Below are 10,786 nucleotides of genomic sequence, written 5' to 3'. Positions count from 1 at the left end.
CGCGGACTTAGATTTCATTCTAATCGGATAAAGATCCCCACGAACAGCATTAGAAGGAGAAACCAACAACAAATTGAATTCAGCAAGAAATGCGACTTAATTTCTATTGAATCACAAAACAGAACAGAAACACAAGAAGAAACGCCCCCTGTAGTAACTTGTAAAAAAGTTACAGTTTCTCACTGATATTGTAATTGAAAGAAACTGAAAAGCATAGATAGGCAGCCATAACACAAGCAATTCTCGCCTTCTAGGTGCTGCAAGAGGATGAATAAACTTAAGTAGATAACCAAACGACAGTTGCATTTGTAACCACAAGCAAATTCTCTTTTAGAAGGAAACAAGAGCAGCTGAGTCAATTGTAGACCATGTACTTGGGAGTGGCACTGAACTTCTGGTACACCTTGATGACTTTGTTCACAGCATCAAGGAAGTCTTTCTCGGTTACTGTTTTCCTCCATGCCTGAATCGCATACATTCCAGCCTCCGTACATACACACACCTTATGTCAGCTCCTGAATGAGAAAATTTATTAGTTAGGCCAAATCTTAAAAATCGTCTTTCTGACCTAACATGATACGGCAGAAAAATTCATAATGCTCCATTTTAGAGTGTGGGATCATATATACAATATAATTAACAAAAATTAGTATCATGTTACCGCTTCTGTGGGAAGTGGGAAGTTCCAAAAGAGAGGTCTCTAACATGCTGTTGATAGATGGAAATCCCACCAGTACCATAGAAGAAGACACTGAAGCAACAAGCTAGGTCAAACCATGAAGTGTGATTATCATTTGATAATTTATTTTCCCGAGGACCAGTTTGCATGCACGCACAAAAGAGGTACACGAATCAGTAATCACAACAAACAAGTATGAAATTGCTTTTGAAAAAAATATCAATGGAACAACGGGTCTTAAGTGACTTGTATTTTGGTGTCCATCTCACATAGAAGTAATCCAAACAAATTATTTTACCTAACGCGCAGACCACTAAAGTGATCAACCGAAATAGACTGCAAAATACACTGGGACTGCTGATTACACCTTTATCCCCCTAACATAAATGATTTAAAACAGCACCAATGATGTAATGATGAGAGGTATAGTAAAGATAAACCAGACTGTCGGTCAAGCAATGATACCGGTGGAATTTGGGCAGAGCCGAGCCAGAAGCTCAAAACGGATGTCCCTTTCACAGTTCATTGTTCTCGTATGGATCTTAAATATTTGTGTCCTACTCTCCAGGTCAGGCAGGCCAAACTCAACTTTGCGATCTAACCTTCCAGGACGTAACAGCGCTGGGTCCAGTGTGTCAGGTCTGAAAAGCAACAAAAGAGCACAACGTAAGCAAGCAGACGCTATCCAAATAACAAGGCAACAAAAGCTTAATCACCAAAAGAAAACTTCATTGACCATAAATGAGTCTGGTTGACTAGGATGGTAACCCAGAAACTAAACATATTCATGCGAACTTCCCCTTCTTCCATACTTCTCCCCATCACACCCTGAACAAACATCTGGAAGGGTCACAAGAATAAATTCTGCAGACCACCACCAACCAACCTAATGATGAGCTCTGACAAGGGATAGGCCCATAAGGCCATAAGTAAACAAAAGAGAACCATAAGTGGAAAAAGAAAGAAAATAATTCGTTTATTACGAAGATAAAATATTAGCACTGCAAGCCCCCTAAAGCAACGCAATATATACATACCTAACTCAGTTGCATCCCAATATTTTAAGATGGTTCTGATGAATACAGAAGTAAAAAAGAAAACAGTTAAACAAGACAGCACATGCATAGGGAGTCAAATAACCTATTTGTTGCCATCAGAACTTTGATGTTTCCTCGAGCATCGAATCCATCAAGCTGATTCACAATTTCAAGCATCGTGCACTGAACCTCGTTGTCTCCATCCACACCATCATCGAAACGTGCACCTCCTATGGCATTGACTTCGTCAAAAAACACGATACAAGCTTTTTTTGAACGCGCCATCTGCCACAATAAACTAATGAGTAAAGCAGCAAGATGGCTGGAAGACAAGTTTTGTCCCACCATCCTCACAAGCCTCAGATAGTACCTGAAACAGTTCACGAACCATACGGGCTCCCTCACCAACATATTTCTGAATGAGCTCGCTTCCAATAACACGGATGAAGCATGCATCAGTTCTTTTAGCGACAACTCTAGCTAAAAGTGTCTTACCAGTACCAGGTGGACCACCCTTGGGAGGGTCAATCCTGAGCTTCACAAACTTCTCAGGGTGAAGCATGGGCAGCTCCACAACCTGCAACAAATGTTAATAAGGTAGAAAGAGATTAATTAGATGTAGTCAACGAACAAAATCAAGAAACCAGAAGTTGCCGATAAGGTCATCATACATATGTACAACCTACAATATCTGGATGTGTCAACAAGGAAAAATGTAATTAGCACAACACTAGGAGATAATATACTGCATACCTCTCGCATCTTCTTGATCTACTCCTTACATCCACCAACATCATTATATGTCACATCTGGTTTTTCCTCCACTGTCATCATGTTTACACTTGGATCAATTTTTGGAGGCAATGGAATCTGAATTTGATACTTGTTCCGATCAACTCTGCATCAACAACAAATTGATCAAACTAATAAAAGATCATAGTATGTAACAAAAGATAAGAAGGAACTGCATGATGATGGGAAAAATATAATTAGATAGGCAAAGAACCGGAAAAGCACGCTCCAACAACATGAAAGCACATATTTTAGAAAACAACCACATTGAAGCCTGAAATGTTCCATGTTATCCAACAGCATTATTAGAAAGTCTAGAAATACTACGTAAAAGTAACAGGCTCATTGGCTCAATTTTCACAAAAGATATCAGAACATAAACCAACAAACAAACTGTATAGCATGCACAACAAAAGTTGTCAGCATTGTAATAAATAAGGATGGTCCTAAAATGTTCCTTGGCTAGAAAATTAAAAGCAGGCAGGAGGAAACCTACCCGACACGCATGCCTTCTTCAATATGAGTTGGTGAAACTTTTACACCCAGCCCAACGACAAACTGCCATTTTCACCAAAGAAACAGTCAAACAAGATGCTAGTATTCTTGTCCCTAGAGGTTTCAAATTTTATCTTCTTGACATACAAGATGAACAAAATATGCTGATAAAAAAAGGTGCAATCGAGATTGAAAATGTTGCGTCTTCAGGAGGATATAGAAGAACTTAGGTTGCTAAATTACTTCACTTTTCCCGTCAAACTAAACTAAATGTGGCTATACCATCAGTTCAGCAATCTCATCTGAAGCTAATGCTGCATTACATAGACATAAAAAATGCTACAAGAAAAATTTATTCATGAGTCATCGGTTAGACACCTGAGGCTACAGGAACATTGCAGCATTTATAATTTGAATCAATCCCGATGAACATATTGTTTTCCACCTTTTTTCATAGCAAATGTGAACGAATTGGTAAGTTCAAACCACAGTGGTCCCTTTCCGGGACCCACTTTAACCATTCTTTCAATCACCTCATCGGTTTTAAGGTTTCCCCTACTCCCTTTTACCTCCTCTGCCTTTTGATAGCTCCCTCACATTCTCCACCGTCTGATCCTCCTCCATTTCACATCACAACGACCAAACACGGCCTTGTTTGTTTTGGGGTCTCAAAATTTCTGTAAAGAAAACGCGACAAATTGATATGATGGGGTCCTTTAAGAAGCGCTCCCTCAGGAGAAACTATAAGACTATTAAGGCCGCTCTCTAAAAAAGACTTGAAGAAACAAACCACATAAATTCATCGTTTGATGGAAGGGCTAACGCTGGACATAGGTAGAGTTATTAACATACTTGGCAAATAACAGGACAGAATTGACCTAAAAGCATATCAGATAATCTAGACTCTGCAAATTGGTGGATTATAGAATTGGCACATAAAAATCGAAAACATACCAAGTCGATCATTGACATTCTTAGCCATATCCTTAATACCTTCTCTGTTTTCTTTATGGCTGTAGAATAAGGTCCCAACCCCTGCATAAATAATTTCAATGATTCAATCAGTGTTACTTTAGATTAGACAGCCAACAGCATAGTTAGAATTTTAGAACAGCGGGGGGCAAGTAAGATGCTACAAGCAATAGCTCCAAAAGCAACTTATTTTACCCCCTAGGTTTTGAAAGATAACAACTTCAAAACCTTAGTATATCAACGCACAAGATTACATTACTTGTCGTCAAGCAATTCACATCACAAACTAGTTCAATCAGTTGACAACAAAGAGGGTAAACAAGAAGAGTCATTCTACAACCACACCCAACTACACATCCAAATACATACCCACACTTATAATAGGGGTGGAGCCCGTACACACTACACACCCAGTGTGTGTGGGCCCCACCTCTATTGTGAGTATGGGTGCGTATTTGGGTGTATAATTGGGTGTGGTGTTAGAATTATTGAAGAAAGCGCCAAAGCCCTACTATTACGATCGATCTGTAAGCCTATTTCTTGATGATGTACAGGAAAAAAACCCGGCAATAAGGAAATACTAGCATATTTGAAACAATCACACTTAAAAATCTGCTGAGCCAATTTCATTAATCAAAAGCAAAAGCATGAGATCCAAAGTGAAAGTTTCATTCTTTCCCTAAAATACGTCTCCCACTGGCGGTTAAAAATAAATAAAAGGAAGATGAATCAATCAAGAAAAAAAAGTTAAGTTGTTAGTAGTACATTAGTTTCGAGAAGAGTGATGTAGTCCTCGTCTCGTCGAGAGGGTGAGTGAAATAAGTTGACTTATTTTGCTAAAAAGTGATTATTCTTCAAAATATTTGGATAAAAGTTAAAAAAAATTTACTTTTCTCATTCATTTTGTCGAGACGAATCAATAATTCATAAAAATTTGTCACAAACCTAACAAATGCAAAAAAATTCAAATAATAACAAAACCAACTTATTTTGAGATAAGTTTAGGAGAACTCACCCTTAGTGGAAGAATTCAAACAAATCAGGAACAATACTGGTGAAAACTTTCGCTTGTTTTGAAGATGTCAGACTATGTCCCTTGAGTGTATGGACTTTTTCTCTTTTGGAATTCTGTCCAATCTTTTATTGAACGCTCGATGTATCCTTTGTCGAGTTTTGATAAAATTTATTTTGCTTATAAAAAAAGATGTCAGACTCTTCAAATTGGAGTTGTTTGATTACTTTTTATTAGTACTTTCATTACTTATTAATTTGTAGTAGTTCGCGGTTTGATTACCAGATTGTACCACTAGTAGTTCTGAAACTTAATACCACATGAAGCTCTCACTATGCGTACGTCCAGATTTAAAAACCAATAATGTGATGGGATACTGCTAGGAACAACTAACTCCAGACTACGTTTTTATCATCGATCATACGGTATAATAACTCATCTGGATTATGAGGAATCCCATCTTTTGTCTCATTCATGATTTCATTATTATTCCATGGTATTTTTTGTCCCCTCTCCAAAACCACAATAAAACCATTTTTCGAATCCTTTCCCAATCTTAAATCAGAAAATCAAGCAAAAGAGTTGCATTTTCAGTTGCAGGATTCTCAAGAGTATCGCGCTTTATTTCCAGCCAGTTTTGAAACTGTCTAGCTGCACGGACCTGCCTCCCTCCTACTTGGTGATGAATATAGACAAGAGTTATGCGGAACTCAAAAAATGAAGCACAAACTCAATCGGTCAATCTTGTCACATAAATAAATGAAATTGATGAGTCAGTTCGCACAAAAGGCCTTATGATGATTGGCACTCTATCAATAGCATTGCCCTCACAAATCGTTTCTTCCTCTGTGGAATCCAAAAATACAAGACTCTTAAGTCTGTTCAGCTATTTCTGAGGCTGAAATCACAGAGCAAATAATGAATCAAACAAATAATACTCAACCATGGCTTAAAAAACAAACGTTGTACGAAACACGAATGTAGATGCTATCACATAATAGTATACAAGTTGACAAAAATCAGACTGAACAAACCATGATCAACCGTGGACCATCCATGGGTTGAAATTGAACGAAGACAAGGCACTATACCTAGTAAGGGGGCTCCACATCTCTTTATTCATCGTCTGCAATAAAATTTGGCAGTTCACCTTGGCAGAGGTATTCATCGCAAAGTGACGCGGATCCCCAGTCCTTGCGGAGCCGAAGAATATCCTCTGTGAAAGTGGATCCGGAAGATCCAATAAACACCGTCGACATAGCACAAATTGTTTTATCCAGCATAGCTTCCACCTTCAAGATGAAAATTGAATTCCTCATAAAAAATTGAAATGTGCAACAAATGATGGAACTTATATTCTAGAATGCAGAGGAACATATCATTATTGAGCAGCCAAAGGTATATGGCCTATGGCAGAATAAAAAACTGAGGAGCCTTATTAAGGAGGAAAAATGTTCTACATTTTTTTTTTTGAACGGCGAGAAAAATGTTCCCCATGACCACAAAAATATACTCCCTCAGTCCCGATTTGTTTGCTCATTACGGGAATTCTCCCATTTTATTGACTCAAAGGCTTTGGGTTGACAAGTGCATAGATTTCCAAAAAAATACCCTCTAGAACAATACAACTACTTAACTAGTTGTGTTAGAATTTTACACTAAAAGGGTATAATGGAACTTTGCCCTTTCGGAGGTTTCTGATAATGGAAAATTGCAAACAATTTGGGATAGCCCAAAAAGGAAACGTGAGCAAACAAAATGGGGCAGAGGGAGTAGTTCAGAACTGGATGCCCGTCCCATATCCAATTTTGAACGATACTTTTTTACCTCTGTGACTGTCAGAGGGCTCAGGGAACTAACGATACTGTATTCATTTCTTCTCCATTTTCCTGGTGAATAGACTATGGTATCAGACCAGAATAATACACTTCTACCTTTTTTTTACCACATATGGACCGTGGAAGCTCCAATTAACCGCAATCCAACTAAACCATTAAGAATTTAGACTAAAACCTGTATGAGAATCAAGTCGTTTACAGGGATAAGGATGTATAGAGTAAACATCCTATGGACTAACCATGTTACTACACTTGAGCAGAAAGCAAACCAACGCCAACGGATAAGTTTAGGTCAGAGGAGATACAAGACGGACCATGTCTTGAACCATATACCTGAAACGTCAAAGAAGTCATAAACCAACCTGTGGGTCTCCGTCAAGTCCATGTCTGTACAACAAAGCATCCCACTTCTCAGCAGGATTACGAGCTGGCCGCTTAATAAGTGGCACAGCTTTCCCGTTTACTACAACTAGTGATTGCAATATACTGGTTTCACTTTCTGCAGCATCCGTAGAGAGATATACAACAGGTGTATTGGCCCTCTCAACCACCCTAGCAATACAGTCCGCAGCTTGAGGAATTGGAAAAAAGCAACTAGGCTTTTTAGCATTGCTGACAACAATAGAAAGATGACTGTTAGGGTTGTACTTTAAATGCAATATCTGCATGAAGACAGAAAAATAGTTCTATCTGTGAGGCCAAACATGAATGCACAAACACAAAATATTCCCTATGACTGATGTAAAGCTGGCAACCAACACGTTAAACACCCCTTCAGTCAAGGGTAGTAAAGATGTTTCCATTGACTTCTGGATTCATCAGTCCGTGAAGAAGTTGCAGCATTATTTTGCTAGTGAAACATTTTCAAAAGCGAAGGGGAAGAGGCCATAGGTGATGCACAGCTATACAAGACAAAGATTTGTATAACAAATTGCAGGTTTTAAAGTGAATACATATACATTTACATTTCATAAAATTAGCCATGCTAATTGGGAATTTTTCTGTACAGAAATCTCAAATTCATAGCACATTTGAGCGAAAAAACATAGATTAGAGTGTACAAGGATTAAAATGCAATAATATAAGCTGTTACTATTCCATACTGATGATGCATAGCAACAGATTTATGTGTTTCCAGACTATGAACCCTGAGATGCTAGTCTAACGTACTTCCCAAAATCAAGGTTGGAATTTGGAAATAAGGAAGAGGAGTATACCAGAATATCAAGAAGCCATGACGCCGGAAATGAAGAGCAACAAATTTCTCCCCCAAAAATGTTTGAATAAAACGCTGAGCTGTAAGCAAGATAAGCCGGCTTGGCTCAATCAGAGTCTTGCATTTGTGAGCAAGAGGACCACCAGGCTGCATCACCAAGTCTCGCTCCACATCAGCGTAGAAGACATCTCCAATAGCAATAACGTTGTCATTGGAAGAAAATTTTGCTGTTACATCTTGCATTGTTCTTTTAGTTGGCTTCTTAACATCCTCGATCCAAGCAGCCTTGAGCTTATCCATCGAAATCCCCAACGACTTTAATTTCTTAACATGGTCATCATCCATAAAACAAGGCTGCGGCAATGAGAAATAACACATGAACTTGTCAATGTGCAAATGGTTCTTCATAGCTTCTGCAAACTCATCAAACTCGACGACTACTTTTCTTCCAACACATTTATTTATCCGATCAATGTCCAGCACGCGATCGAACTGATAATCGACTTTGGGACTTGGAATAACCAAAATTCGGTTGAGTAGAGCAGCAAAGAACATGTGCTTCTCTAAACAAATCAAATGATTCGACATTTGCCCCGACACACAGATTGCAAACAAGTACTTATCCGGCCTTGGATTCCACTCAATTGTTTTCCTCTCAGACAACTTTTGATCAGCCTTTCGACACGTATCAAGACTGGCAAATCCGCTGAGAATCGGATCCGTTACATTATCAGCCAAATCCAATGAATTGCCCAATTGATGGGATGACAAAAGCACTTGTTGGATTTGTCTATTCAATGAAATCTGACTTACCACTGTAGATTTGAAATCTAAATAAGAGTCCACAGGGTTTAGTAGGGTTGAATTGGAATCGGCAATTGATGCATTGACAAAAGAAGTATGGTTCCACAACTTGAAAAGCCCTAATTGCTGCTGTCTCAACAAAGACAAAGCTTGCAACTCAGACTCGCGCATACGATTGACGAAAGAATCAAATCTGGGGTCGGAAACATTACTACTAGTAAACCGGAATAGGTTTTTGATGTCGGTGGTGAAAAAGAGGAGGAGGAGGATGAGAAGTGGGAGGAAGATGGCGAAAAGGTACCTCTTTTTGAAAGTGAAATTGGCATTGGCGATCCTGTCCTTAAAGTGATCAAGGTGGAAGGTGGAGATAATGGGGGGATTGGATTTTGGTAGCATTTCGTTCTGGTCGATTAGGTTTCGGCGATCTTCTTCTTCGTCTGAAGATGATTCCCTGTCCATTGATAACACCAGCAGAGCAGAGACGGTAAACGCGCGCCAAACAGTCGTCTAATCGAGAGCCTAATTTTGAAAGAGTTGATTTTGGTCTGTCTGTCTGTCTCTGGTAGGTAGTCTGGATGTTTGACAGAGGCACAATGCAGCAAGCAGGAGAGCAGTGCGTGCGTGCGTGAGATTGGGATCTGGGTGGGGAAAAACAATACTACTGTGCTACTCCAGCCAGTAGTGCAATAAGAGAGAGATGTAGAGTAGGAAGGTCAGGTCTGGTATAGGGTGGGTGGTTGGTTGGTGGGTTAAGCTGAGCTTGAGACAGAAGCAACCAAGGAAAGCAGTAGTACGGTATAATAAAAATGAGATTCGAGGATCCATCCCGTGGCGTGGGAGGGTGGAAGAAAATGACTCCCCCGCTCCCAAATTCGAAGCCGGTCCGCACTCCGCAGTAGTGTGAGAGAGAGTGAAAGTTAACTCCTCTGTTCTGTCACGTGTGTGACGTACGACTGAGTCCAAAACTCCCCAATTTACCACCATAGCACCAATGCTATGGGCAGGGGAGGCCGGGTAGAATCAGATACAGTATATAAATGTGTTTGGATTCGTCCAGTTTATTTCACATATTATAGAAATCGCACATATCAAAGTCGTTGGTGAATACATCTTTATCTAGATCTGTAAACCTCTGTTTGTTCGTATTAATTATGTTTTGTTATTATACAAAGTAGATGTATATGTTTGTACCTTTTCCTTCCAAACTTTTAATTTGTTATTTTTTTTATAATAAGGTAGAATATTTTGAATGAACGACGTTGCTTCTTGAGCTTTTAACTACTATGCATCAAGACCAACCTGCTTCAACTACTACAAATTAAAACTGAAGCTGCTGCTAAAACTGCTAGTAATCCAAATGCAAGCTCAAAGATAACATGTGGGAGCATACGTTTGTACACCTCATTTTCACACATACCGAAATCAAAATATCCACTGACAAATAGAAATAGGTATAGAGTTTCTTTCCTTATTATAATTTCACCCTTTTTCATTTTGTTTTCTGTTTTATGGGGGTGATCTCTCCCTCTCTCTCTCTCTCTCTCTCTCTGTGTTAAAAAGGAAGAAATGGGGACAGAAATTATTATTAATTTTTTTAAAGGCATATCTTCAATTAGAAATTCAAAACGGATTAGAGAAACAAGTAATAACAGGATTACATGAAAAATGACCCTGACAAAGGCCTATATTCAGTTTTCTACACTTGCAAACCACCACGAGCAACATAGAGACAAACTCAAAGCAAATAACATCACTAAACCATCTGAATCTCTAACAAAGATAGCAAGAGAGGCCGGACAATTAAATTTTCAGTAATCGTGAAGGGTTTGTTGTAGGAATCGTATAAGGATCCCTGATCATTATCTTTCCGTAACAACGCACTGGATCATTCGCCTAAGAATAAAGGCAAAGAACAGGGAAATTATTATTAAAAGGCAAAGA

At 38.9% G+C, this 10,786-nt stretch overlaps 1 protein-coding gene and 1 pseudogene across 1 annotated transcript; both read right to left on the bottom strand.

Annotated features, from left to right (window-relative positions):
• Positions 1–73: 73 nt before the first annotated feature.
• LOC131311675 (26S proteasome regulatory subunit 7-like) lies at positions 74–4,280 on the bottom strand (annotated as a pseudogene).
• A 1,484-nt stretch (positions 4,281–5,764) lies between these two features.
• On the bottom strand, positions 5,765–9,789 carry LOC131311674 (O-fucosyltransferase 36-like). Its single transcript, XM_058339213.1, has 3 exons — positions 8,043–9,789; positions 7,188–7,437; positions 5,765–6,279 (listed from the first exon to the last, which is right to left on the bottom strand). The coding sequence occupies exons 1-3, from the start codon at positions 9,302–9,304 to the stop codon at positions 6,103–6,105; spliced, it is 1,689 nt and encodes a 562-aa protein (XP_058195196.1). The 5' UTR covers positions 9,305–9,789; the 3' UTR covers positions 5,765–6,102.
• Between the last annotated feature and the right edge of the window lie 997 nt (positions 9,790–10,786).

This window comes from Rhododendron vialii, chromosome 12a (assembly GCF_030253575.1).
Source record: "Rhododendron vialii isolate Sample 1 chromosome 12a, ASM3025357v1".
Classification (NCBI taxonomy): Eukaryota; Viridiplantae; Streptophyta; class Magnoliopsida; order Ericales; family Ericaceae; genus Rhododendron; species Rhododendron vialii.
Note: the sequence above shows the minus strand (reverse complement) of the source record. Positions and strands in the feature narration are given on the sequence as shown.